The 26,363-nt window shown below is 36.6% G+C and overlaps 1 protein-coding gene across 1 annotated transcript; it reads left to right on the top strand.

Moving 5' to 3' along the window:
• Positions 1-8,337: 8,337 nt before the first annotated feature.
• Positions 8,338-26,363, top strand: LOC103719257 (Acyl-CoA N-acyltransferases (NAT) superfamily protein). Its single transcript, XM_008808406.4, has 8 exons — positions 8,338-8,553; positions 14,826-14,928; positions 15,309-15,388; positions 15,494-15,823; positions 16,112-16,188; positions 16,328-16,370; positions 16,505-16,573; positions 25,958-26,363. Exons 1-8 carry the CDS (start codon positions 8,500-8,502, stop codon positions 25,976-25,978), a joined length of 777 nt encoding a protein of 258 aa, XP_008806628.1. The 5' UTR covers positions 8,338-8,499; the 3' UTR covers positions 25,979-26,363.

Here is a 26,363-nt window from a genome sequence, read left to right as displayed (position 1 = left end):
GAACTTTCCGAATTAACTTTGGCTACTACAATCTGACATCTATGTGAAGACCTCCTAAATTAAAGTGGTTATATTTAAAATTTTGTAATCTTATATGGGTTTGTACTGCATAAGGTGGTTTTTAGATGCATTATCATGCTGTATCAGAGAGAATGTCAAAGGCATCAGATCCTTAACCAAAAATGAACGGCAACTTTCGTTATGATTGAGAATGCATGGAGAATGAGAGGAAAAAAAGATGTTGGAGAAGTTAGAGATGCACACCAAAATATCTTAAGTTTCGGGGGTACTATAAATCACATTTTAGATGGATGGTCATGTCCTCCATATATACACTGATGATGTTTAAGTTCTAGTTCCAGCTGATTGATCGACTACCGATCACTCAAACCAACAATCACAGCCTATGATCCAGTGATCTAGCATGTTATTTTTGTTCTCATCAAGGCACCCCAAGAGTGCATTCTCTACCTTTTAAGCTCCAAATGAATAATAATGAGACTGAGAAACTCAGCATGTGAAACAAAGTAAAAGAATGAAAAATAGAAACATTTCAACCGATAGATTCTGAGCAGCAATTATCTGAAGAGAAAGCAGTACATGAAATAGATAATGATACTTTTGTGTTACTTGGGAAATAGATTCCGGCCTTGTGTCTGGCACCCTTCTCATCTTAGGACTGACCACTGCACGGTATGAGAACAGTAAGGATAAAAAAACCTGACTAATTCCTTAAAAGAAATAACTCATTTACTTCAGGATGTGATGCTTTTCTACTGATCAGTGACTTGCATGGATTTGAACCAAGTCATAGATCGATGTATTTGATTTGATGGCATAAGTTGTCTCGCTACGAGCTTCTAAATATATGATTCTTCTGTGGTCTTATTAGTCAGATTAGAGTGACTCTCAATATAACCTTAATAAATGACAACTCATTGTGTTCGATATTTTTAGATTTGTGGGGGCTTTTTGCCCCCATCTTCTTGTCCTTGTCACTAAAACCATGCTAATAGTAGCAGGAAGCATCTCCCCTGAAAATAAATTATTGAGTTGGAATGTCTCTCTTGCCATTAGATTTGTGATAGACAATTATAGCAGTCAGCATCTCCTCTAAACATTATTGTGTTATAATGTCTTTTTAGCCATTAGATATGTGATAGACAACTATAGCTTGCTGATCAATAAGTACAGCATGGATTTATTTCTGGAGAAGTCCATTTGTTCATCAGGTTATCAGTTAATTTAGCATTCAAAAAACAGTCTCCTCTAGTCTGTATTGTGAGTCTCAGTGGTTAACACTTGCTCAGACTCCAACTCAGTGGTGATTCAGAGGCTCTTAAATTTAAATAAAGACTCAACAACCTGTCCTCATGAAAGATTAACTGATTTTGAACCATTCATCGCTGCTGTCTGCAGTGGTTAGACCAACGAAATAATCATGCCGATCTTCTGCGGGAGTTAGCAAAACATATCTTTCTTTACCTATGTAAGTACTAACATAGGATTTTTTTTAGGGAAAAAAAACTAGGACCTCAATATTAAACTGAAAAAAAAATGGCATGATATCATTCTAGTCTAGGAGCTTCTGGGCAAGGATTCCATTCTTCTAAATGAGAAAACATGGTACTGTTATGCCAACAAGAATTCTCAGTATCCTTTAGGAGCCTCAAATAACAGGTTCCTCTTCTTTTTCTGTGTTTGGATTGAGAATAAAAAATTGGGATAACTAGGCTAAATGGAGTATGATGGAGAGAAAATGGAAGCTTTTTGAACTATTCCAATTTTCTTATGAGGGAAAAGCTATGCTTGGATCTCTTGCTTCAACATCCATCAAGTAATATGAAACAAATCCAACCAACAAAACTACAAGAACAGGAAGCTGTGAAAGTTGGTGATGCTTTATATTAATTTGTCCTAGGTACTTTCATAGCTATGCAATAATATTCCTCTAATCAATTCAAAAACTCTAAACTTTCTTTTCTCAAAAAGAAAATCTCCCACTTTTATCGATATGTTATACATACAGGGAATATTCTTCAATATGGAATCTTCTTCAATGTCCCCAATTTGTGTTGGATCTTCCATCTTTCCAAACATTGTAGAATTTTCTAAATGATAATTGGACAAGTTTAATTTATAATACAAACTCATGGTACCAGCATCATACGAGAAGTCATAAACTTAATTAATCATGACCCAATTGTTCAATGAATTTGGACAGATTGTGACTGCTAAAATTGATTTGTATGTTTACAAATTGAATGGCTTCTCATAAACAAACTATGTGCACTCATTCATCCTCTGACATCACAAACAGTACTCAAACTAAACTTTTAGTTTCTTTCTTAAGCCTCTAACTCAACTCATATACAACAAATACAGCAAGTGATCAATGATTAACTCAAACAAGTCATGAAGCAAATGTTATACGCAGAGGATCAACTTTGTGGTGCCAGGACACAACTAGTGACTGGGTTATTTGTATCTTGTCAGCTTTCACAAGGACGAGAAGCTCCCAAAAGCATGAAGCAATGAAGAAGGGAAGAGGAAACTTCCATTCGGAGGACTTTAACTGCATTTAGCCAATTATAAAGGAAGAGGTTGGGATAGCACATTTCTCTGGTCTTCATGTCAATTAGAATGGGACCTTCTTTAGCGTTGGGTGGGTCCTAATTTCCGCGTTTCCTTTTATCTTCATATGAGCTTGTGGTTCTGTTGAACTGTTAAGACACCCAAGCGTATCTGTGCAAAAGAAATAGACATCCATGAATACCACCACTAAATATAACTTTTATAATATAAGAAAAAATAATGCTCAGATGAGATACAGTAGCTGTTAGAGTATTTTCTAATAAGCAAGTATTTACTAGAACTTTAATGAGAAGTATTTTGTTTTACATGAAATATAGAAAATTTTAATATGGAAGTTGAATGAAATTTGAACTTCCCTTTTATCTTTTCTCTTTGTTCATGGAGGGTATTGGGATTAAAACCATATCGGGTACACCGAGAGAACCCGAAGAGAATGGATGAATAGAGAGGCCCCTATGAGACCACCTCTCCATCTCCCTTTCTCCAAATCCTCCTCCCATCGAAATCTCCTGCATGACATGGAAATGGAAGGATATTTGAAGAAAAGGGGGAGTTAGGAAACCACCCATTTATTAAATAAATCACCAGAGATACTGATAAAATGTTATTAACTATGTCCCCAGCTAAAATGTCAAGGGAGCAAATACAACCCAAGTAAGATTGCAAAATATATTTCAGACTATTCCACATCCTTCCAAAGCTTTAGATGTGAGAATAGATAGATTTAAAATTAGTGAGGATGAGAAATGTGGAGGGTAGAACAGAAATTTTGAAAACACATGACATGACATGAGATATCATTTGGACTCTTTAAAATGCATGGAATTTTCTACTTTTCTTATTTCTGAGAGAAAACAAAGAAATTTTTTTTTTCTTCTGTTCTCCTACTTTTTCTCTCCTCCTTGTTTAGGATAACAATGTATGTAAGGTCCAGAGCCTCCTCAAAATCAGTCATATTATACGGACTCGTGTCTAGCTTCAAGATACGTGTTGGTTATGCACCACACTTGGATACTTAGATTCTCTTTTTTTTTCCAACTTTTACAGATAGATTGATAATTTGACTTTTCTAATAATGAGTTCGACACATCATAATAACATTGAAAGTGCCTTTCCTTTTCTTTTATAGACATTTTTTTTCCAACTTTTTTTTTTCACCAAAAAAAAAAAACACGTACATAACATAACTACCTTTGACAAATAATCTAATATTTTCCTTTATACAATATTGAATGATATATATATATATATATATATTATTTCTTAAATATGTATCACTTTTTTTTCTTCTTTTTGAGTCCAGCATCTAGACATGTTTCCCCAATCTGATTCTCATGTCCATGTTCATGCAACACTAGCGATCATGATGGAACAAAGTAAAAGCAGTTGTTTGAAATGCAAGGAAGACATGAATTTCAAGTTCCAGTCATGACTGAGCAAAGCAAAGGTAGCTGTTCTAAAGTGCTCGCAGGAGATTAATTCTGAGTTCCAACTTCTAAAGGTACATAACAAGACATTGGATGCGTTTTAGCTTGCAAGTTACCACAAGCGAGTTAATAAAACACAACCAAGTGACAGAAAAATGGTCTCATGGTATCTATTCTTACATCATAAAGCAAGGATCTTTGTAAGTTTTTCTTCACCTCCTAGTAGTGTACTGCTACGATTATCAAAAATACCCTCAAATGTACATTAAAAGCAAAGCAATCTTTGAAGATTCGTAAACAAAGAACACTAAATATATTTTTTATCTGAAAATGCTAATCAGACAACTTGATAACCAGCACTCTGTACGGCACAGTAACTCCTTCCAATAACATCATTCCTTCTCCTTCCAGTAGCATTACTCTCTTCTATTTTATAGAATCAAGGAACTCTTCTAATGCCCCCAAGCCTCCTACAATGTGATAAATTTTAGAAAAAAAACAAAAGAATCATAAAAAATACTATCAATTTTTTTTAATGTTATGGAACATAATATTTGTATATATACAATTTGAGGTGCTACTGAGCTATAACTGATTGAATTTGATTTTGCTGTACACAACTAACTCTACCTTGACTCTAATGAAGATTATGTTGAAGCTGATAAAAAGCATTGGAGAGAGTTGTAACCTTTGAGCTATTATGCTTAATTGAGCTGGATTTATGTTAGGGTTGATACAAAATTAATTTAAAATTTGAGTACCAAGTTCAATCTTGGCAGAAAGATCTGAATCAAGTTGAATAAGTTCATAAGAATTAATCAAGTTCACATTCAAGATGATATGAAACATGATATTATTGTATAACCAAGTTCCAACCTTATTTAGTCATTTGTTATAGGGCTGTAGTTTCATTAGACTCCACTCAAAACTAATTACAATATTTAGTTCAACCTTGGTACGAATAATTTAAAACATTCACTTGAAAAACTAAAATATAATAAATTAATCATATTTTAAAATCAATCCATTTTATTGTTTTCCATCTTTGTTACGAAGATAGAAGAGAGAATATGGTCTGCCGAACTGAGCCAAATCATCTAGTATTTTCAGAAAAAGCCATGAACTGCTCTGAACCGGACAGTTTGGGGCGGAAGCAGTGTCAATCGCTTGGTTCGCACCGATTTGAACTAGTTTCCCCTTTCCTAAAAGGCTTGAAATATGATTTGACGAATCAGGATAGATCGGGTCGGGGTGAACCATCCGATTCACTCCGTACCGAACTGATAGCCGACCCATACAGGCCCTAGTACTGGTTTGGCTAACCTTAAGAGAGAACATAACTAGAAGCATGGATAACATAGAGCAAAAATTATACAGTATATATATTCTTCATAGCACATTAAAAGAACATTAATAAAATGCACATACCATGCATGTGAAGTATCTTTCTCTATCTCTAAAATATAAAGTTATGCTAAATAGCCTAAATCCTGCAATCATTTTGGATATCGGCTTGATTCATAATTCCTGTAGGATGATATGTGGGTATTATTTTACTGGGCACTACTTTTACATCACCAAAGTACTGTGAAGGGCAACCAGTCTAACTCAGGCCCAGCATTCTGCAGATAGGCTTGAATTGTCTAAATACTATATCAAGGTACTGTGAAGGCCAATCCTGGATCAAGAAGAGAGTGGATTCCAGCAAATAACAGCAGCAGTAGTAAACCAAGTTATTTTCCAATTTTTCTGATCCTTTGCTCGGCCACTTAAATTAGATGGGCCAAATTGTCAGGAATTCTTGTGGTGCTAAATTTGGACATAATATTTTCATCCTATCATCAATTTTATTTTCAGTATCGTATATATATAACTGTCCAAATTGAGGTCAATAGAGAACCGATCCCATAATTCTGGCTATTGATCTTGGACACATATGAACTTGTTTTTTCATGTTATCTTTCGGTACGTGGCAGAAACCAAGCAAAAAAAGAGTTACAATAAAAGTCCGAGGCTAGGCGCAAACTCAAACAAAAAGCAAACAAGAACATTTTGCAAACTAAGACCGGAGTCAAGTACTTGGGAGACTCTTTATTTTTAATAAAGTTATGAATTTTTATATTAACCTCAATGGAGGCCAAAAAAAAAAAAAAAAAGAGAGTACATTAAACTCGGTTCACTCGAGCGAAAAGAAAAAATAAAAGCGGCGAGGTAAAGGGTTTTTATTCCTCGCTTTCAGAGCCCATGCCGTTGCCGAGGTATCTATTTTTTTGGGTTGAAAATATGCACCTCTTCATGGAGAGCCCCACCCGCCAGGCTGCTGCTGGTGGGTAGGGTCCTCGGACTCAATCTATGACGTCAAGGCCAAGATCCAGGACAAGGAGGGCATCCCACCTGATCAACTTCATTGCCCCTCATCCATGGCTCATTCGTCATTGCTGCCACTGTTGTCGGCCTCAACATCTTTATAGACTTTAGGGTCATCGCCACCTTCACCGACATTGCCATCGTCATCGTCAAGGACGAAGAGGCAAAGAAGAAGGAAGCAAGAGGAGGACCCAACGACCAAGGTGTGGGAACTCATCGGGAATAGAGAAGCACGAAGGATGCTGGAGTTGGGAATGAAGGATTTTATCGGAGCACCATTTGGGGGCCTGGATGTTCGAGCACTTGGGTGACGAAATGAATAGAGCAAAAGGTAGAACATGAAGGTTAGAAACACCCTTATAAAGGAGCGCAGACAATCTTGATTGAAGCGTCGGTCCAGATACCCGAGCAAATCGAGCCACGTGTCACTTAGGGTGCAATGGGGCCGATTCGCCGGATCACCGCATTAATGGCGTTTCGGAGTTGCTATGCAATGATGACGTCTTGGGATGGCCCGGATCCGGCAACGCTTCAAGAAAATCGATCGACACACTTAACGCCTCTAACGAAGGTCTTGCCCTTAATCAAGGTAACTGCTCGATTTCCATCGTCCAAACCAGAATATAGCTTGGCCTCGAAAGTGGGGGACAAGTGATGCAAAAAATATAGAACACCTTGACTTCAAGCCAGATCGACGCCCCTTGACCTCGGACATGAATCGAGGTGAACACGACTTTAGCTCCAACCAAGGAGAACCATCAGCACGCGTCAGCCAGGGCTAACATTCTTAATAACTGACAGCCTTGGCAGTCCGCAATCGTGGTAGCCCCACATTCTGCGTCAGACCTGAGCCGCATCTGCCCACGTGGACTAACTCCCGCACCACGGTTGTATCACTGTCCGCTGTTTGGCATCATTGCACGTCACATCAGCCCAGATAACGACAAGACCGACTCTTCTATCTAAAAGAGGCAACCCAGAGAACTTAAGGTACGCGCATAATAAGCACTCACTATTACTTATAGAGACCACCGTCTATTGAGATCTCTCTTCCATACTATTGCCTTGTTATTTAAACTTAGGCATTGGAGGGTCTTCCGTCGGAAACTCTTCGGTAAGTAAACTTCTTGCAGGTCAGCCAGCGGAGAAGTTCGATGCCCGATGCTTCAACTAGTCTGCTCAGCCCCTCTCTAGCCGACCTCAAAATCGCCTAAGCTGCACTCCCACCTCGGTCCGGATTTGGCGGCAACAACACTATTAATTTTGTATAAATAAGCTTGTACGGATTTTTCATTTTTCTCTTGGTCTTATTATTATTTTGTGTTACTCCTTTGCAGGTTTTTTTTACTTTGCTTTATTGAATTCCACATATTACCATCTAAATTCTAAAATATCACTCACAAAATAAGCCAAACTCCAGGTTAAACTGATGGCTTGCAATGGAAATGAATGAGAAATATATTTATAGGATAAAGAATATTTTTAATTATATTTGTACAAAGTTAAAAACCACAAATATATAAAAAATTTGAGAACTATTATATAATTTTTTTTTAAGAAAATGTGTAACCGTCTGTTAGGATTTTTTTATACGATTAGGTTAAATTTTTTTAGAATATATGAATTAGGCTGCTTTTTTAAATATATAGAAAAAAAATCATAATTTTTTTATTTACAGTCTGATGATTTGAAGATGGGAGCATCTGATTTTTATAGAATTTTCAGTCAAACTCCATAAAAATATTGAAACAAGTTCCGAATGGGGAGAGAGGGGAGCTCTTTTGTCGACTTCCGGAGAAACTGGTCCAAAACCACGCAGCAGCACTCCCGTGGGCGCTGGCGTCAGTATCTCCCGAGACTCGGTGACTATTCGCTGTGGACGGTGGGGGCGTACTTCTCCAGGCCCATTTGCTCCCCTTTTCCCCCCTCCCTCCCCTCCCATTCGCTCGCCTGCGCCCGGATTCCTTTATAAAGCATCGCCGAAAGCTAAGAGGAGAAAGACAGAGAAAGGGAAAGCCAGCGAAGTAGACAGCTCCGAGAGGCCGCCATGGGTTACTCCTCTGGGTGAAGGGCGAGAGAGCCGCGTCTTGGGTTCTTCAAGACCGCGTCGATGGAGCCGAAGCGACTCCAGAGCAGCAAGGAGAAGAAGATCAGAAGAAAGGAGGTTCCTTTCCTTCTTTTTGATCACCCTTTCCCTCTTTCTTTCTAGTTCTTGGTTGCCTTTCGTTGAACACTCTATGCTCTTTATTTCATCCGTATTTGTCTCCTTTTATGCTTCAAAGGTTGGATTTTTATGTAGTTTTTGTGGATTTCGATGCTACCGGCTGACTGGTGTTTGTTAGATGGGCTCTGATCTTATTGATTTTGTTCTCTATTTGTTTATTTGTTTGATCGGTTTGGGTTTTATTGATGCCGCAAAACAGCAGTTGGAAGTTTCGATTTTGAGGTGGTAGTGGGCTTAGTTCTGTTTCTGGATTTGGGGTTTTGAGATTGAAAGCTGATGATTTATATGTATAAGTATGCTTATTGATTCATATAGAATAGTCATTCATAGCATCTAGACCTGGTATATGACTTGGTCTGTAGATATTTATCTTTGGGATTCGTTGATAACGAAACTGTTCACGTTATTTCTCTTTTATTGAGGACAATAAGGAGTCGGATATATTCTATTGAGGATGATGCATGCTTGGAGGAAATAAAGTTTTTCTTTCAACTTGTTGTTGGTGGCAGATAATCTTATTTCGTCAAGTTTGGTGGGAGCTGGTGGGTCAAGTTCTGTGGGTTTTAGGGTCTGATTTCCAATGGATACACATGGATACATGCTAATTACCCTTCACTGATTAAATGTTATTCCTTAAGAGCATTTCACTTTTCTTTTTGATAATGTTTTAGCATTTGTATTCGAATTACTTATTTCTATTATCTTTATGTCAGCTAGTCAAATATAATGGTTCCTATGATCTGATATTGTAGAATTTTCCTTCCCAAGTAGAATGTAATTCTGAAAACTGAATGTGGTTCAGCGCAGGAATATTTGGTATAGCATTATCATAGTAATTTAACTTAGAAGAAATTTCTGCATAAAGCTGCATCAAAGTTGTCAAGGACATGAATGCTTGGGTAGTGGCAAGTGTTAGAAAAAGTTGCTGTGAGAAAATTGAATATCTCATCACTTTGAGCTAACACTAAAATGTTAAACACTAGGTCCCTACCTCTGTATAGACTCCCCGTAATGAACATACTGTTGATGTTTAAGAAACTGTACTGTAGGTGTATGTTCATCAGATGATATATTGTTGATTGAGGAGACAAGAGTTATGTTCAGTTATATAAAATTGGAATTAAAGGGGAAAGATATGAAGGATAAGGACCTAAATATTAATGAATACTGACTAAAAATACGTTTTTAATAAGAGTGTATAGATAATGAGCACCTTAGTCAAATTGATGGCAAGATGTATGGTCCTTTTTTTTGGTTCTGTTGAAAATAAATGAACACATACTTAATAATATTAGGGCTAAGTTGAAAAGGATAAGTGATTCGTAATGTTGGCAATTTAAGAGAAAAAGGGCCATTGCCTAGTTATAGTCCTCACAATCTAGTGTCCTGGGAGGGGTGGATTGGAAACTGGCCTAACCTTTGATATTTTTGCAATAAGTTGCTTCCCCAGGACTCGAGCCTATGCCATCACCCTTGTTAGTCCAAACTTTTACCATAGCATTAAACAATTTAAGAGAAACTCATTTTAAAATGCAAAAGGCCCAAATGTTGTGTATTTTTTGACTATAAATAGAAAATGGGTTCTAGAAAACAAGATGCATTTGGACTTGTGCTTGTTAAAAGTAAGCAAGTTTGGACAAGGAGATGAGATATTACAAGTCACATTGGAGTTGCAAGTACAAGAGTTGAATTGATCTAGAACCAATTTATATGTTATGGACATAGAGATGCTCAAAATTTATGGGCATGAAAATTATAGAAAAGGATCTGGACAACTTTATGGCTATTTGGTTGGGGAATAACTGGTGGTGGTGGTGGCAGCGGTTGGGGTGGGTGGGTCCAAACCCCACTATTACTTCTCAAAACCTGCCAAATGGTCATTTTGGCCAACAGATAGCCTAATTCCCTCCTTGTACTGCATGAGGGGGTATCGCTCTCACTTGGTGGATAAGCTTAACCTTTAGGAGGGGCGACATGGGCTTATTCCCTCCCACATCATGAGTCAATTACTATATTACCCCTCCATTCTTTATGCCAACTCTTTAGCACACAAAAATATGGGAGGGTAATTTTGTCTTTGTGATAAATCATCACAAAGCTTAAAGTGCATTAGATCCACTCTATCCCTTCCCTTATCCCCTCTCATTTATTCCTCCAACCAAAAGTCAAAAGACACTTATCCTGTGGAATTAGCCCATCCCTTCTACAATACCCAGATAACCTTTTCTTATTGCATCCAACTTTATTTCGCAACCAAACACAGCCTATAGTAACACCAAAGATAGACCTTAAAAGGATGACGGGCGAAGGACTTATAAAGGTAAATCAAAATGATAAGAATTTGACACAAGGCTTGGTTGTTGTGGTTATGATTTTGGTTAACTTCTGTTTCCTTGGACAATTTTAAAATGATATTGAAATTTTGATGGATAAAGATTATAACTTAGAGGAAATTAGATGGTACTACGGTAGGATGTTGTTAACTTGTCAGCACATGCAGCATAGGTATGTCTAAATGAAATAATTACAGCAGAATATGCTGAAGTAGATTAATTAGTGCAAGAAATTTGGAGAGGGAGGTACATCAATAGGTGGTAATGTAAATGGCCCCATAGGGCAAAGTAGTAGAGAATGCATGGGTGTAAATCATGGACCAAGATGTTGCAAAATTTATTGGACTTTTCATATGAGCTTCTTGATCGATGATATTTGATGACTAGGATACTATTTTGGCTTACCTAAGGAACAGTGCGCCCATCTTGCATTGGAAAATTGTTCTATGTTATATGTTAAATTATCTTTGCAAGAACTTGCATTAGGCCTGTTATCATGTCTTTTAGCATTATAATATAACTATCAGACATTATCTCATTTGGTATTCTAACATTATTGAACTTTTATTAGTAAAAAAGTACTATTTAAAAATTTACCCAAGTTATTTATCCCAATTGTCTCTTTCTCTATTCTTCTATTTTCTTTTTTCAATTATGAAGCCTTGTTTCCTTCACTCATTCCTTCTCCAATTTTTCGCTTGAAATTGTAAACAAATTGGGAAATAATTATGAGGGAGTTATAAGGGTGCATCCTTTCCTCATTGTCCTTGTTTTGGGTCTTCTTTGATATCTCAATGAATTAGGTGGAGCTTCATCCTTCCCATTTTTGTTAAAAATATGGACAAGGTCCACGGTATTGGAACCTGGCACCCATGCTGGTAGGCCGGTGGTACGGTATGATACAATACCGTGCCATGTCGTTTTGGTGCGTATCGACAAAGAAAAACCTGAGAGGGAGGTAGGGGAGAGAGAGAGAGAGAGGGAGGAACCATGCCGGTTTCTTGATTTGAGGGGCAGAACCATGCTCGTCTGCCCTCAATATGGCTCGGTAAGCCTCGAACCAGGTGGTTTGGGGTGATATGGCGATCCTTATGGAGAACTGATTGACTGAAGGCTCATTAACATCTATTTCACATGCGGACATAATTAAAACAGAATCATGCAGCACATGAAATGAAGACCATTGTTCATTATCCGTTGTTGCTTGACCTGATTCAAGTCATATTTCATGTTGATTTGATGTCATTGTCATCCACCATTTTAAGCTTCTCTTCATCTGTATAGTTTTGCCAAACTTTAAGCATTGCAAGATAGATAAAAGCCTTAATCACCAAATGCAGATGATGTGGTTTGATCAGATATCAAAGTACAAAGATAGAACCCTTTGTGCACCTTAAGTCCTCCTAAGGATAAGCTACCCCTGAAGCTATGGTGGTATACTGCTGTTTGAATTAACAATCTGTATCAAGGAGCACATCAACAAAAGCTTCCAATTCAAGTAAATATTAATGGTTTGCCATTTTTTATTTATGACTTATAAGCGGTAAAATTGCTAGTTTTTGAAAAACAGGAATTGTTAGCAAGACAAACACTATGGAGATGTTCTTTATCAAGTAGAACATAGACAAAAGCTTCAAAGTTCAATGTAAATCTTAATGGTTTCTCATTATTCTTCATGTATAATTTCTTTAGCTATTAGGGTATGTGATGAATTTGAGATGCAAGAATCATTGGGAAGACAGACACTATAAAATGAGTATGTGAGTGGGTATCGTTAATGCAAAGTGAAATAAGTTGGAGTATAATATGAGAAAAGATACGAGAAAAGAAGGGGGAAAACTAGGATCTAGGTGGTTGAATGGGCAAAAATGAAGGGTAATACCTAAATCATTAACCAGAATGCATTCTTTAAATTGAAAAAACATAGAGAAGTGAGTCAAAAGATCTCCACTAAAACAACTCACTAGAATGATTTTGTCATTTATAAAAAATAGAGAATGGAATAGTAGCAGAAGTAGATAAGTAGGACACGGTGGTGTGGGGACTTGGGCAAGCGAGTGTTTAGTCCCATATTTGTTATGTGTTGAGAAGTTCTTAGGTACTTAATCAGGGACAAAGTACTAATACTTTCTCGCTAGCCTTTTTGGATGAGATCCTGGATCATAAATAGTATTATAGTGAACCTGGTCCATGACCTGTGCGGACTGTAGACTTGGGGATGCTATAGCACGGACCTATTTGGGATTGATCATGGGTCATCATATGATTGTGATTAGATTAATGTGATTTGACCCTTAGCCTGGTGAGAACACCAGGACTTAACAGGAAAAGTATGTGAGGACTTGTGCAGGCGCATATTTAGTTCGACGTTGATCATATGCTGGAAAGATCTTGGATACCTATATAGGGCTAAGGAACCCAAATAATATCTTCCAGCTAGTTTTTTGATGAGGTCTTGGGTCGTTATAGTTGGTTAGTAGTAGCAATAGTACAATAAGCTTAATATGACTTTTCATGCTAAATACAATGCAGATTATCCCTCCTCTTATTAGAAAAATCTAGATGAATGATTGGAGCACTACCCATTATTTCATTTAATTAACAGAAGAAATACCCATGTCAAACACTTGAGAAACAACTTTCGAGGGTTTGAACCAGGGTATGCCATACTGGTACGGTCGGTACGAACCGGTCTAGGCAGGGACCGATACCGAATCAGCGTGGGATCCGGTATCGAAAGTTTTTCATTAAAAAATCGGTCGGTACGACTGCCGTACCGGTACGGGACCGGTATGGACCGGTTCAGGCCGCCACCGGTACGCCGACTGGTACCAGTATGGCGGACCTTGGTTTGAATATTGAACCTCCTCCTAATAGAAGAGTAATGCAACCTCTTGGCGACAGTCCTATTTGCAGAAGAATCTAGAAAATTCAGATCTTTCAAGCATAGTTAACTAGAGCGTTTATTTTTGCACTAGTTTCCTGCTTTTTTGACAACTTCCAAAAGAACTATAGGCGATTTTTTTAAGATTGTACATCGATCACATCTGTCAGATGATCTATTAGCTGCAATAAATTGGTTGCATAAACTGTAATTCAGTTAGCCATGGCAATGCGATTGTCAAGAATCTAAACTACATTCTCCAAGTGGTTTTCTTCTAATAATGTGAAACAAACCTTTCTATCTGACCCATCACATACACCCAAGCATATGGATTTCTGGCAGCTAAAATTAATGGTAACTGGAAAATAATATTGATCTTACATGATGGCTTTTATGGTTACTTTCAGTTAAGGATGGAAGGAAGAAACACCAAATACAACCATAAAATATGCCTTGTCTCATCACGAACTTTCTTCCTGAGACATGTATGTGACTTTTGTGACTTTAGAATGTGTCCTAGGAGACAGTAGTCTCGAAGAATGGTACTGTGCGGCAACTGTTTTCTAGTTTGAGGATTCATTTGCTGAATGATGTGAAAGGATACATAGGAAAGAGAGTAGGTTGAAAGAGGAAATAGGTGTAAGAGCACATGTCGGGGCTTCTTGACAACTGTGGGTCTAGGCTAAGGATATAATATGAAAGGGGTAAGATTGTTAAGAGCACTGGGAAAGGTGAGGCACATGGATTTATTGGAACCTTGCTTCAGCTTCACATATGTGACTATAAAGGAATATGCAAGAGGTTAAAATTAATGCGTTTTGGCTGTGGTTGTTCTGCAGTATTACTGTTTAATATAGCATTTTTTGCCATATTACTTCAGTTATATAATGCTATGCTTAATGATTTTTACTGCACCCAGTGAGTTACATGATTGTGCTTGAGAAATATGTCAGCATGTGTTAATGCTAAAATTGATACAGATTGTGTTTGAATAGGTGTTGGAGAAGAAAAAGGCAATTGACGAAATTATAAAAAAGGCGTCATCAGTAAAGGATCATCTAGCTTCCTTCCCACCCTTCTGTCATTATGACAGAAATGGTAAATGATAGAACCAGACTTTGGTCTTTCTAAAAGCAAAGTTGTATCTCGATTCTTTTATTGAAGTGCACCATGTCAGCAGAGTTTGAATTTTTGTTGTCTTAATTCATAAATTCTTTATACTGCATTAAGAATTTGATCATTTTAGAGAAAAATGCAGTTGCCTAATTTCAAAATCAAATATTTCATGGAATATCTGAAGTTAAAATTCGTAGATAAATTGTTTCTTCGATGTCTATTTTAACCTATGTTGCTAAACTTTTTGCTTCATTTCTTCATTTCTTCTTTCTTGTTCTTATTTTAATATATATATTCCTTTACATTGATCCCTGTTTGTTCATTAAGTAGTGGTGTATTGTACATGACTTTCTCATGACCAGGTCTTTCAGTCTACCTGGAGTCAGGATCTGGAGACCAACTTTCCTCTCCAATAAAGAAATACATTCAAAATCTTCTTAAGGTAAAAAAGACTGCCCCCAATATCTAATTTTTTCCAGTCCAGAAAATAAATTTAGTTTGTTTTCTGTAGCAGAAAAATGTGAAGTTAATAAATCAAAATGTCTAGGTCAATATGGAGGGGCCATATGGTTCAGAATGGCCTATGGAAGAGAAAGTGAAGCGGAGGGAAATGGTTGCGCCAGAAGCACGGTATATATTTGTACGAGAATCACCAAATGCAACTCTTGATGGGAAATCTTTAAGGGCAGATGAAAAAATGACTTCTGCTGGTTGGATGGGTGATGGAGATCGTCTTGTGGGTTTTGTGCATTACCGATTTATTGTTGAGGAAGACATACCTGTTATTTATGTGTATGAGCTACAGCTGGAGTCTTGTGCACAAGGGAAGGGATTAGGGAAGTTTTTAATGCAACTAATTGAGCTTATTGCTCACAAGGTATTGACTTTTTTAATCAAGTTGCTGATATTTTCTAACTTCAAGTATTTTTAGTTTTACTGTTCATGATATCTGCCTCAATACCTTATTTTTGTGTTCTTTATGGTCAATTTTTCTATCACCTGCATGCTAATCACCATGCTTTTTGTTATATTATCTTATTTCTTGCCTGTATTCCATTGTTGGCTGATTATTAAAGTTATGTTTGAATAGTGAATATCTTAAGGTATAAATGCCTTCTATCAGGATTGAGCAGGCATTAAATGTAGCATCTTACATGATCTGCAGAATCACATGGGAGCTGTGATGCTGACAGTACAGAAAGCTAATGTACTGGCCATGAATTTCTATACTAGTAAACTAAGGTAAACTACTTCTTAAGTAATTTTCATGACAATCAGAAAAGGACCCCCTTTAATTGTAGTAATTTACAAAAACTGTTTATCATCATGCAACCCATCTGCTTGAAACTAACCAAGAGTTATCATTTTTTTATCATTACAGATACATAATTTCAACAATTTCACCTTCACGAGTGGATCCACTGGTATGCAGAGCTTAACTATCAGACTAACCTTTTTTTTTTTGCGCTTGTGTGTGAGAGAGAAATAACTATTAGAAGTTTGAGAATTATTGCTCTTGTTCCTTACTTTGTTCTCTCTCTTTCTCTCTCTTAAACAGATAGGTGCTGAGAAAAACTATGAGATACTGTGCAAAACATTCGATGCTGAGGCCAAAGCCAAATTGGAGGTATGCTACATATTTTGTATGGAAGTTGTTTAAATCCTTATTTTAAATTTTTAGATCTCATTTGTTTTATATTTGAAATAATAAATCTGGTGACTTGTCTGATGTGCATGTACATAAACAATGCTGCACATAATGAATTAGGAAAAGCTTGCAATAATACAAGGGGTTGCTATTGTTAGGAATTAATGGTAAACATTCATTTTTGTAAAATGAGCTACAAATATATAAGACAAGGCTTGGTTGTTATGGTTTTGATTGTGTTCAAATGGACATCAAGGTGTAGGAGTTTTTATATTGTAAATGGCACCGGACTTTAAATCTTAAAAATATCTCAATGGTGAGCTTTGGTGCTTCTAATGTTGGTTATGAGAGTTGTCAAAATTCACATTTTTCCTGTGAGAATGTTGCATGATTGTGTCTTTCAAAATGACGTCGACATTTGCTTTCTGCAGTTATCTCTTAAGTACATTTTGAAGAAATTTCTGATATATTTTGGCCAGAAGCTTGATCATATTTTCATGGAACCTTTATCATGCAACACACTGAGTGGGTCACGCTTTTTCAGCAGTAAAAACTAACAGCAAAACTAAAGGCAGGATTTCACAATAGGAAGATTTATGTGTTGAGGTCTTGGGAATTTGACTTCATGATGCCATATTTTCACTGGAGGAACAATACACTACTTGTCCATATTTTATTCTTATTTTAGAGTTTATATCTTATTTTTCTTTTGTTTGAAATGCCTATCTCACTGGTCCCCTCATTCTCTCTAAGCATTAAGCTACATAGTGAGGTTCTAGGTTAGCATGTTTGAATAGAAATATTGTGGCCAAGTTACATAATAAATGTTTAAAAATATGAAGGTTCTGTGGTGAGCTTTTAGGGTCACTTAGATAATACCAACCTGCATACTCCCACTTCCATTTCTTGAATTCCTTGGGATGATGTAAGCATGGCCATTCTATTATGTTTTCTAGGACTGCTAAGATTTTGAATATACGTTTGGTTATGAAAAGTTGAAAATAACTTAAATTAGCCCATGTTAGTGTAAGAGGATCTCTTTCTTTAGAAAGCTATAAGTGTACATGACTACATGGCATGTAGTCAAAACGAGAGAGAGGGGAAGAGAGAAAAATGTGGGGCAAGAAGAGAGAGAAGAGATAGATCGGGAGGTAAAGGAGAGCAAGAGAGTTTGGGAGGGAGATGAGAGAGAGATTGGGAGGGAGAGTGAGCAAAGAGAGATTGAGACGGAAAGAGGATATCAAAAAAGAGAGCGGAGAGAGATTGATTGGGAGAGAGCTAGGGAGAGAGAGGAGACGGGGAGAGGGATTGGGCAGGAGAGAAAGGAGATAGTGAAGAGAGAGATTGGGAGGGAGAGGAAAGAAGGGAGAAAGCAGAGAGGGAAGACCGGAGAGGAGAATGAGTGGGGCAAGGGGGCCTATTCTTAGGCTTGGACCGAGTCCATTGTCGAGCTTAGGCTTTGGGCTGGGCCTGGACCGGGCCGAAGCTAGACCCTTGCCCAACCTAGAACTTTTTTGGGCTTGGTTTTCAGGCCCAAGTCCGATCTGATTCTTCTCGTGCCAAAGGACCACAGCCCAACGCGAAGCTAACCCAGCTCGATCCCATTTCTAGTCCTAGTTGAGTCAACGACTATTCTTGACATGGAGTAGTACATTCATAGGTGTTTAACGGGATGGATGCCAGCTTCAAAGAAATATGTCTCAGATAAATATTCTGTGATGCATTGGGAGTCAGTAAGTGTATTGAGTTTAATGGATGTTGCCTTGACCCTTTGGTTGAGCCTTATACAAGATATCAATATGACACTTGCGGTCAGGGTTCATAAGAAAAAAATTCTTAAAAAAGGGAAAGACTCAATATTTAACACATACACCCCTGAATTCAGTAGGCATACATGAGATCATGTAGCATTGGGAGTTGATGAAAGTCTAATGCTTTTATCATAGTGAATAATTTAATTATATCAATGATACAAAACTTAGGAAGTGTCTATTTTGCTGGTCTTTGTCATGGTTGACTATTTTCTAAATTTTAAGGAGATATTTTTTGCATCTAAAAGCCACTTTGATGGGGAATTCATAGAGTGAAGTTAGCTTTGGAATCATAATTAGTGGTTTGATGGCTGGACATTCAATAGGGTCATGAGGTTCCCATTTTCGTTATCTAGTTCTAGTTCATGAATAGGATTACCATGACTGGTTGTTTGTGTTTTTAAGGCAAGTTGGTTAGAGCCTTGAAGACCTAAGTCAACAACACATGCAAGCCTACTCAGTATAAGCATGTTCTTTTCAACTTGGATCATAATCATAATCATCTATCCTTTTTCCAACTATATGAGGTCAGCTTCATGAATTCTCATTAACTAAGTATTCCCATCTATGGCAACCTCTGATTTTATTTCAAGTTTCTCTATATCCTTCCTCACATTCATGTTAATTTAGGCCTTCCTATTCTTTTTTTCGACCTTCAGCACAAACTAAAGTATCTCTTTTTATAGGAGCCTTCTCAAATTTTTCTTGTACATGTCCATACCTTCTTAATCAATTTTTCATTACTTTGTCTTTAATTTGTGCAACTTCTACGACTCCTCTAATATATTCATTTCGTACTCTATCCGTCCTAGTTTTACCGTACATCCATCTTAACTTTCTCATTTCTTTCACATTTAATTTGTTTTTATGTATTTTTCTTTATTATTAGCACTGAGCCATACAACATTGCAGGATGTACTATTATTTTATAATTTTTTTTCTTAAGTCTCCAAGGTATGTGCCTATTGTATAATATTCTAGATACCATAGTTTCAAATCCTGGTAGTCCTGCACGATGTCGGGATGGGTTGTCCAAAATGTCAGGATGGGACCATCCTACCATCATCCTAGCATCCTAATCAATGCATCTTGGGACATTCCATGTCTAAAGTGTTGGGACGGGACGAGACTATCGTGCCTTCATCCTGTCATCTTAATCGGGGCGTTTAGGGATATTCCATATTCTAAGTGTGAGGGCCCGTTCCATTGACTGGCCCGCACATGAAATGGGCCGCAAGCCCATGTGAGCAAGGGCTCACACGGCCCGTGCATGGGCGAGAGAGAAGTCGGACTCCGAACAGGAGTCCTCTTCCCCGATTCTGTCAAGAGGAGATGGAAGGAGTCCCAATCCTTCCACGTTTAAGCCGGGCTCCTATTAAAGAGAGCCCCCACCCCCATCGAGTGCCACTGCTCCTCTTTCCTTTTCTTTTCTCCCTTCAATGTCACAACATCTTGTCACTGTGCTCGCTGGAAAACAGGGCTGCCGGATGTCGCTAGAGTTGAGGTAAGGCCCTAGACTTCTCCTTTCCTTCCTATTCTTCCCATGACTAGAAATCGCGACTGTCGGCCGAGAAATCGGTCAGAAATCGACCGACAAAAAAAGATCCTATTTTTTCTCCCTATTTTGGCTGAGTTTTTCTTCATCTTTCTGGCCACCAGTGCTGCCGCCTCTTGGCGCCAGACCTCCGGTTGGGTCCCACGGCCTTAGGCCCTGTTTGGGGGAGTTTTTGGAGGGCCAAAAAGCACTTTTTGGCCCTCCAAAAGTACTTTTAGATAAAAAATGGTGTTTGGTAAAATTTTTGGAAAGTTGTTTCAGCTTTTGCGGGAAGCTGAAAACAACTTTTGGGGAGAAGCTCCAATTTGGAGCTTTCCGAAAATGCTGTTTTCAGCTTTGTCGGGAAGCTGTTTTTTGGACGACAATACCCTCATTTAAATCTCACTTTTTCTCCCAAAATCCTCATCCCACCTCTTACTCTCTCAACCATCCTCTCCCTCTCCCTCTCTATCTTCTTTTTCCTCTCAACGCCGCCGTCTCTGTTCCTTCTTTTTTTTCTTTTTTTTCTTTTTTTTGTTTTGGGAGCTCGTGGCTGCCACGGTGGCAGCCACCATGCCGGCCACCACCCATGGCCGGCGATCCTTCTATATTTCAATAAAATAAAATAATAAATAAATAACTAAATAACTAAATAAAATAAATATAAAAAAATAATGAGTGAGTGGCACATAATCTGATCTAAATAAATAAATAAATAAATAAAAATATTAGTAATTATTTAACCAATTTTATCACCTAGCTAGAAAATTTGTTAGAAAGATAAATGGTCATTAGAAGGATGAAAAATTTATTTACACTAATAATTATAATATTTTATATATTTATTATTGTATTATACTATAAATATAATATTATATTACATTATATCATAACACATTGATATGTTATGTTAAATAATTTAATATTATATTAAATTATTATTCTATAATACATAATGTTATAGTACTATATTATAATAATATTATATTACATTACATTAATATTATATTATATCATATATTTATGTATTAATACGTATTATATTTTATTATGCTCTGTTGTATAATACTGGTAATGTCCTTTACGGTCATTTTGTCACACAAAAGTACTTTCTCAGTTTGTTTACTAAATACATGTTAAAGTGCCACAACACTTTAGAAATGTAGTTACCAAACAGCAAACAGCTTTTTATAAACGCTCTGCTTCAGACAGCTCTACTTCCAACAGCTCTATTTCGAAAAGCTCTACTACTAACAGCTCCCCCAAACAGGGCCTTACTCTCTTCCACGACGGAGTTGTGGCCACCGGTGAGCGGCCAATGACAGAAAATCAAGGAAAAGGTCCGATTCTCCTGTTTTTTGGGCCTATTCCTTGAATTTTCTCGCCAATCGGCCACCGCCGTCGGCCGTCACCACCGCCGGCTGCCCTGATCACAGCCACCAGCCACCCCTCTTCCTCTATTTTACCAAGAAAGAAAGAGAGAAAGAAGAGAAGAAAAAGAGGAGAGAGCTATCCCTCTCTTGTTTCTCTTATTTTTTCTTTCTTCTCTCATATTTCTCTCTCTAGAAGATCTATGGTATTCAGTATCGGATCCTGTTGACCTGATCTCTGCCTACTGGACCGATCACCCTCGCCTTATTGAATCTCTTTGAAACCTTCATTGATAAACCATGTTGATTAATCTTGGCCCTGATCGAGTCTATGCCTATGATTTATTGATCGAATTGCTTAGGCCTGACTCATCCGGAATTGTTGAATGCTATCATCCGGCTAATTGTCCTTATTTTTTATTATTTTAATTCGATGAAAACCGTTATACATAAATTAATTTCGCTTTTAATATTTTTAATAGGGTTAACTGAATTACCTACTAAAGTTTGACATTCTAAGACAAAAGAGGTAAATAAATTTTATACTCCTTACTAGTTTTCGAACTTGTAATCCTAACACTCCTTTTAGTTTTTAAATTTTCACTTATTTTTTGATATTATGAAAATATGAAAATAGTATTAAATGTTGATGATATCATGTTATCTTCAAATCGAGGATCAAACATACGATATTATGAAACTCATAATTTACTGCGAAATAATGGTTTCATGATTGTTGTACCGTTAAGCACTATTTATGAACTATGAACTCCATATTTATAAAATATGTATTTTTGTTATGAAAAGAATAATTTCATGATTATTCTACTGTTAAATGCTTATTTATGGGCAATGAACTTAATAAAACCATTTAGTGTTTTATTCATGTATGATTCAAGAAAATATGATTCAAAAAATATGATTTAACAAAAGATGTTTTAATGACTATGACAAAAAAGCTCTCAGATAGTTATGTATGGTCATTGAAAGTGGGGTAGATCGACATCCAGTTCATACGACCCTTCCAGTGGATAATAGTAGTTGGCATACGACCCTACCGGCGGGTAATAGTAGTTGGCATATGACCCTGCCAGCAGGTAATAGTAGTTGGCATATAACCCTGCCCGCGGATAGTAGTAGTTGGCATACAACCCTACCAACGGATAATAGTAGTTGGTGTTTGTCGATTACGACCCTGTTATGGACATAATAGTGACCTTAGCATTTAGTCTAAGAGAAGTAACTTCAGATCCACCCAAAGACATCCCCTGAACCCTACCATACTACCTTCTACTTCATCTGGCTGTTTATCTTACCTATGATTCACAAGTGCTGCTAGAAGGATGCTGGTGGCTGCCTTTTGACGCAAGTTGATCAAAATCATCCGGTTAAGCTCAAGTTGCTTAAGTGTCAATGTAGTACTTAATTGCTTATTTGGTACCTTCTTAAATGTTGATTGCTTGCTAAGTATGGTTGGAAATTTATATCTACTTAAATAGTCGTCTAATATGCTTTACTAGTTAAACGATTACCTAGCATTCATTTTTTTTAAAATTTTCTTGTACAATGTTTATATTTGACTATTACCTTAATGATTGAAATAAAACATGCTATATACTTATAAAATGATCTCACATTAAAGGAGCCATTTTTCAATTACTAATTTCCCTTTTGATGTGCCAGATAAGGCTAATACATGTTTTGTTTTAGTACACTTGAGTATGCTAAGATGAGAGAAAAGTGTTCTTTTGCTTTATTTGCACCCAACCTTAACATTTAATCTTATAGTAAGCGAGAAAGTGCGTTGACCACATCGATGAAGTAATTTTTCATTTTTCTTTCACTTGCTCAAAATCTCTCGGACTCTCAGATTTTGATTACAATCTCTAGATGTTATCTTCTATTCTTTTGTTGGTTAACCATTACAATAAAAAAAGTCCTTTTTTTTCTCGTACTGCTCTTTTTCTTTTGCTTATGACCATCAGCACTATTTTTGTGTTTTGTACCTACCACTTTTATCCTTGATTATTCTACTCTAGATAATAAGATTATACCCACATTGATCAACATTTTTTTTTTTCCAACTAGGTTAGACATTGTGTTTAATAATATATAACTTCAAATGCCACTTATAAGTTTTTTTTTATAATGAGAATCTAATATTTGTTATAATCTTTTACCACTTATGTATTAAATTATTTCATTTAGATAGATATGGCTGTTTAGACTCTTATGTACGAATAGCATTTTTTAACTGTTTAAACTTGTATCTATTTAATAAATTTTATGGCAACTATGCCTAGTATATGAGAGGGGTGATGCAATAAAGAAGAATGATGTACAAAAGATTTAGAGCATGGGAAGGTGCACATAACTTTGAAGGAAATTATTATTTTATTTGAAAGAATTAAGATGATGATTTAACATGATAAGTGAAGGGTGATTTGATTGCCAGAACTAGTCTTCGAAGTTCAACACACAAATTGAAGGGAAAATAGATTGAAGATTACTTCACTCTGTGAAGGAAGTTCTCTCTGAAATTCTATTAATATGTAAAACTCAACCACCCATCCATAAAATGCTTTAGAAGCATATATAGGACCCATCCCCTTAGTCAGGCATAAAACTCATTACAAAAGTCATACTAGAAATAAGACTTAATAGTAAGGAAACATACTATATTTATTCAACTACAAATTTAGAAATTACGTGAAAAATTGGTAATGTCTCTAATGGAGAAAACTTGAAATAAAATCAAATATTTGCTTGTCGAATTCTTCACCTATGAATCAGCTTGGTCTTGCGAAGCTTGGCATGGTTTGGCTGGTCATGGTACCTGCCCCCATATTACATGATCTACTATGCAGAACTTTACAGAGATGAGAATTTTTTTCTACACATTGGTCTTGCTTTTATCGTGGAGAAGAGTCATAAATATATGATAGGCAAATTGTTGTTATCCATCTTTGTCCAAGTAAGCATTGCATTAATAAACTATTCTTTACTATGGCAATAGCTTTCTCTTCTGCCTTCATGCTTACTAGTTTGTTACTACCTTTTTTTTTGGTTTTTTTAATTTGGTTTGAGATCCGGCTCATTGCATCTGCAAGCTTCTAGTTTTAAATATTTTTTAGGATGACAATGTACTTTATTGATGACTTTTGAAACAATTACATGGTTTTTGTAGGCTCTCAGATCCATAAGCATTGGAACAATTTTAATGTGTTTAAGCAAAACTTTAAATGGTTTAGATAATATTACTTTTAAATAAAATTGGCCACTTTCTGCAATGTGATAGAAATGTAGTGAACAGTAAATATAAGGGTGGTGAATATGTCCTGATTGCTAAGTTGCTAAATGCATCTCACATGCTGAAAATGTGCGTAATTGAGGTCTTTTAACTGAAATTTTAGGTACAGGTGGAAACTTAATGACCGGCTTTAAGCAGGTCAGCCGTGGGCTAAGATGCCTTGAGTCAGTAGATTATGATGCATTTGTTATGTTCACAAGGTATAGAAACCTGACATCATAGTTTGTAAGTACCAACAAGATAAAAGCTGTAATTCCTGTGGTGAATGGTGCTTCAAATTTCTTTTCTAATGGAAATCTAGAGCTACACATGCCTAAAATCATCTCACTTGTAAAAAAAGCAAAATGCCCTAGGTTACTTTATGTGAATTGTATTTTGTTTTAGGCTCTACTAATTTAGGTATTTGATCATTACTTTGATAAAGAGGCCAAGATTATAAGAAGGCCTGAAACTCTCAGGTTACTTCTTTTTATTTCCTAAATATCGTATGAAAAATATCTTTCTACTCTTTTTTATTTATTGGTGCTTGGGTTTGCATTTTCCCTCTTAAAACCTTTTCATACAGCACATTGGTGGTGGTGGACCTGATCTTTTCGCTGTTAATATTTGTACTGAACTTATGGCCTTTAAGGAGATGAAATGATCATTTCTGCTTTAGGGTGTCTTTAGTTTGTTCAAGGTTTTTTTATTATTACCATTTCTTTTACAGCAATAAGACCCTCAATGTTGTATAGCTCAGGATTGGAAAGACTTGGAATAACATCATGGGCAATCCTTGAGAGGGATTATTGGTGGATGAGGACCTTATAAAGTCCTATCCAAACAGGGCCTTAGAAGATTAAATGGCTGTTGGTCTAAACGAGTTCCAATGAAAAGGTTTTTTACTTTGCAGCCATTTAAAAGGATTTTTTTTGGTAGTCATGACCATAATTATTAAAGAGCATGCCTTATCAAAGTATTTCTGGAAGGATGTTTTTGACAGCTTACTTTCAGATGGATGCTGCAGCCAATATCACTTTGGCTGCTAAAGGGTAATGGAAGAGTTCACCTTTCAACAAATGTAGGCATCTCCATTTAAACCCACTCTTGAATCTTCCACTGCCACTCATTTCAGTGGATGGCTGTATCCATTACAAATCATTTCAAGAAGTGTATAAATTTAAGAACTCCTAACATTTGGAGGAAGCATAGATATTCTGCTTGTACTTCTCGGTATGGAAATTATGTTTTAATTAAGATCTGATCTAATCTTATGGTATGTTCAATGATTTTTTTATTTAAGCTTATTGCTTGATTGAAATATATCAATTAGCTAATATATCATTGGTAACACTGCAGGAAAGCGAGATGACGGGATGAATGAAGTTCTGCTTATCTGTTTTAAAGGAGGCGGAACAACATCAGATTTATTACTAGAAGATGGGAGAGACACAATGGTCAAAGATATCAATACAACTGCTTTTTGCATCTTATTCTTTCTTACTCGGGCTAAATTTTGATTCCAAGGTCATGGCCCAATAACATAGTAGAAAGTAGTCATCTTTATCCAAGCTAATGTTACTCTATGTAGTCCCAATGAAAAAGAAGAAAAATAGATGGTTGAATATGCATTAAGATGGGAGAGGACTTATGAGCAATCTAGTTTATGTGCCCATGCTTTCTGGGTGCATGATTTTAAATCATTCTTGACACCTTTTGTTTCACGAGAACTTACAAGTGTCTTCATAAAATATAAATTCACTTA

The sequence above is a fragment of the Phoenix dactylifera genome, chromosome 5 (assembly GCF_051530095.1).
Source record: "Phoenix dactylifera cultivar Ajwa chromosome 5, Ajwa_hap1_PhDact_Kaust_v1.1, whole genome shotgun sequence".
In the NCBI taxonomy this organism is placed as follows: Eukaryota; Viridiplantae; Streptophyta; class Magnoliopsida; order Arecales; family Arecaceae; genus Phoenix; species Phoenix dactylifera.
Note: the sequence above shows the minus strand (reverse complement) of the source record. Positions and strands in the feature narration are given on the sequence as shown.

Bases quoted from the DNA above. Each gene is read 5' to 3' on its own strand.
- LOC103719257 (XM_008808406.4), top strand. From the start codon at position 8,500: ATGGAGCCGAAGCGACTCCAGAGCAGCAAGGAGAAGAAGATCAGAAGA. The intron at 14,929-15,308 runs GTAAATGATAGA...TCTCATGACCAG, and splicing joins CTGTCATTATGACAGAAATG to GTCTTTCAGTCTACCTGGAG. The intron at 15,824-16,111 runs GTATTGACTTTT...CATGATCTGCAG, and splicing joins TTGAGCTTATTGCTCACAAG to AATCACATGGGAGCTGTGAT.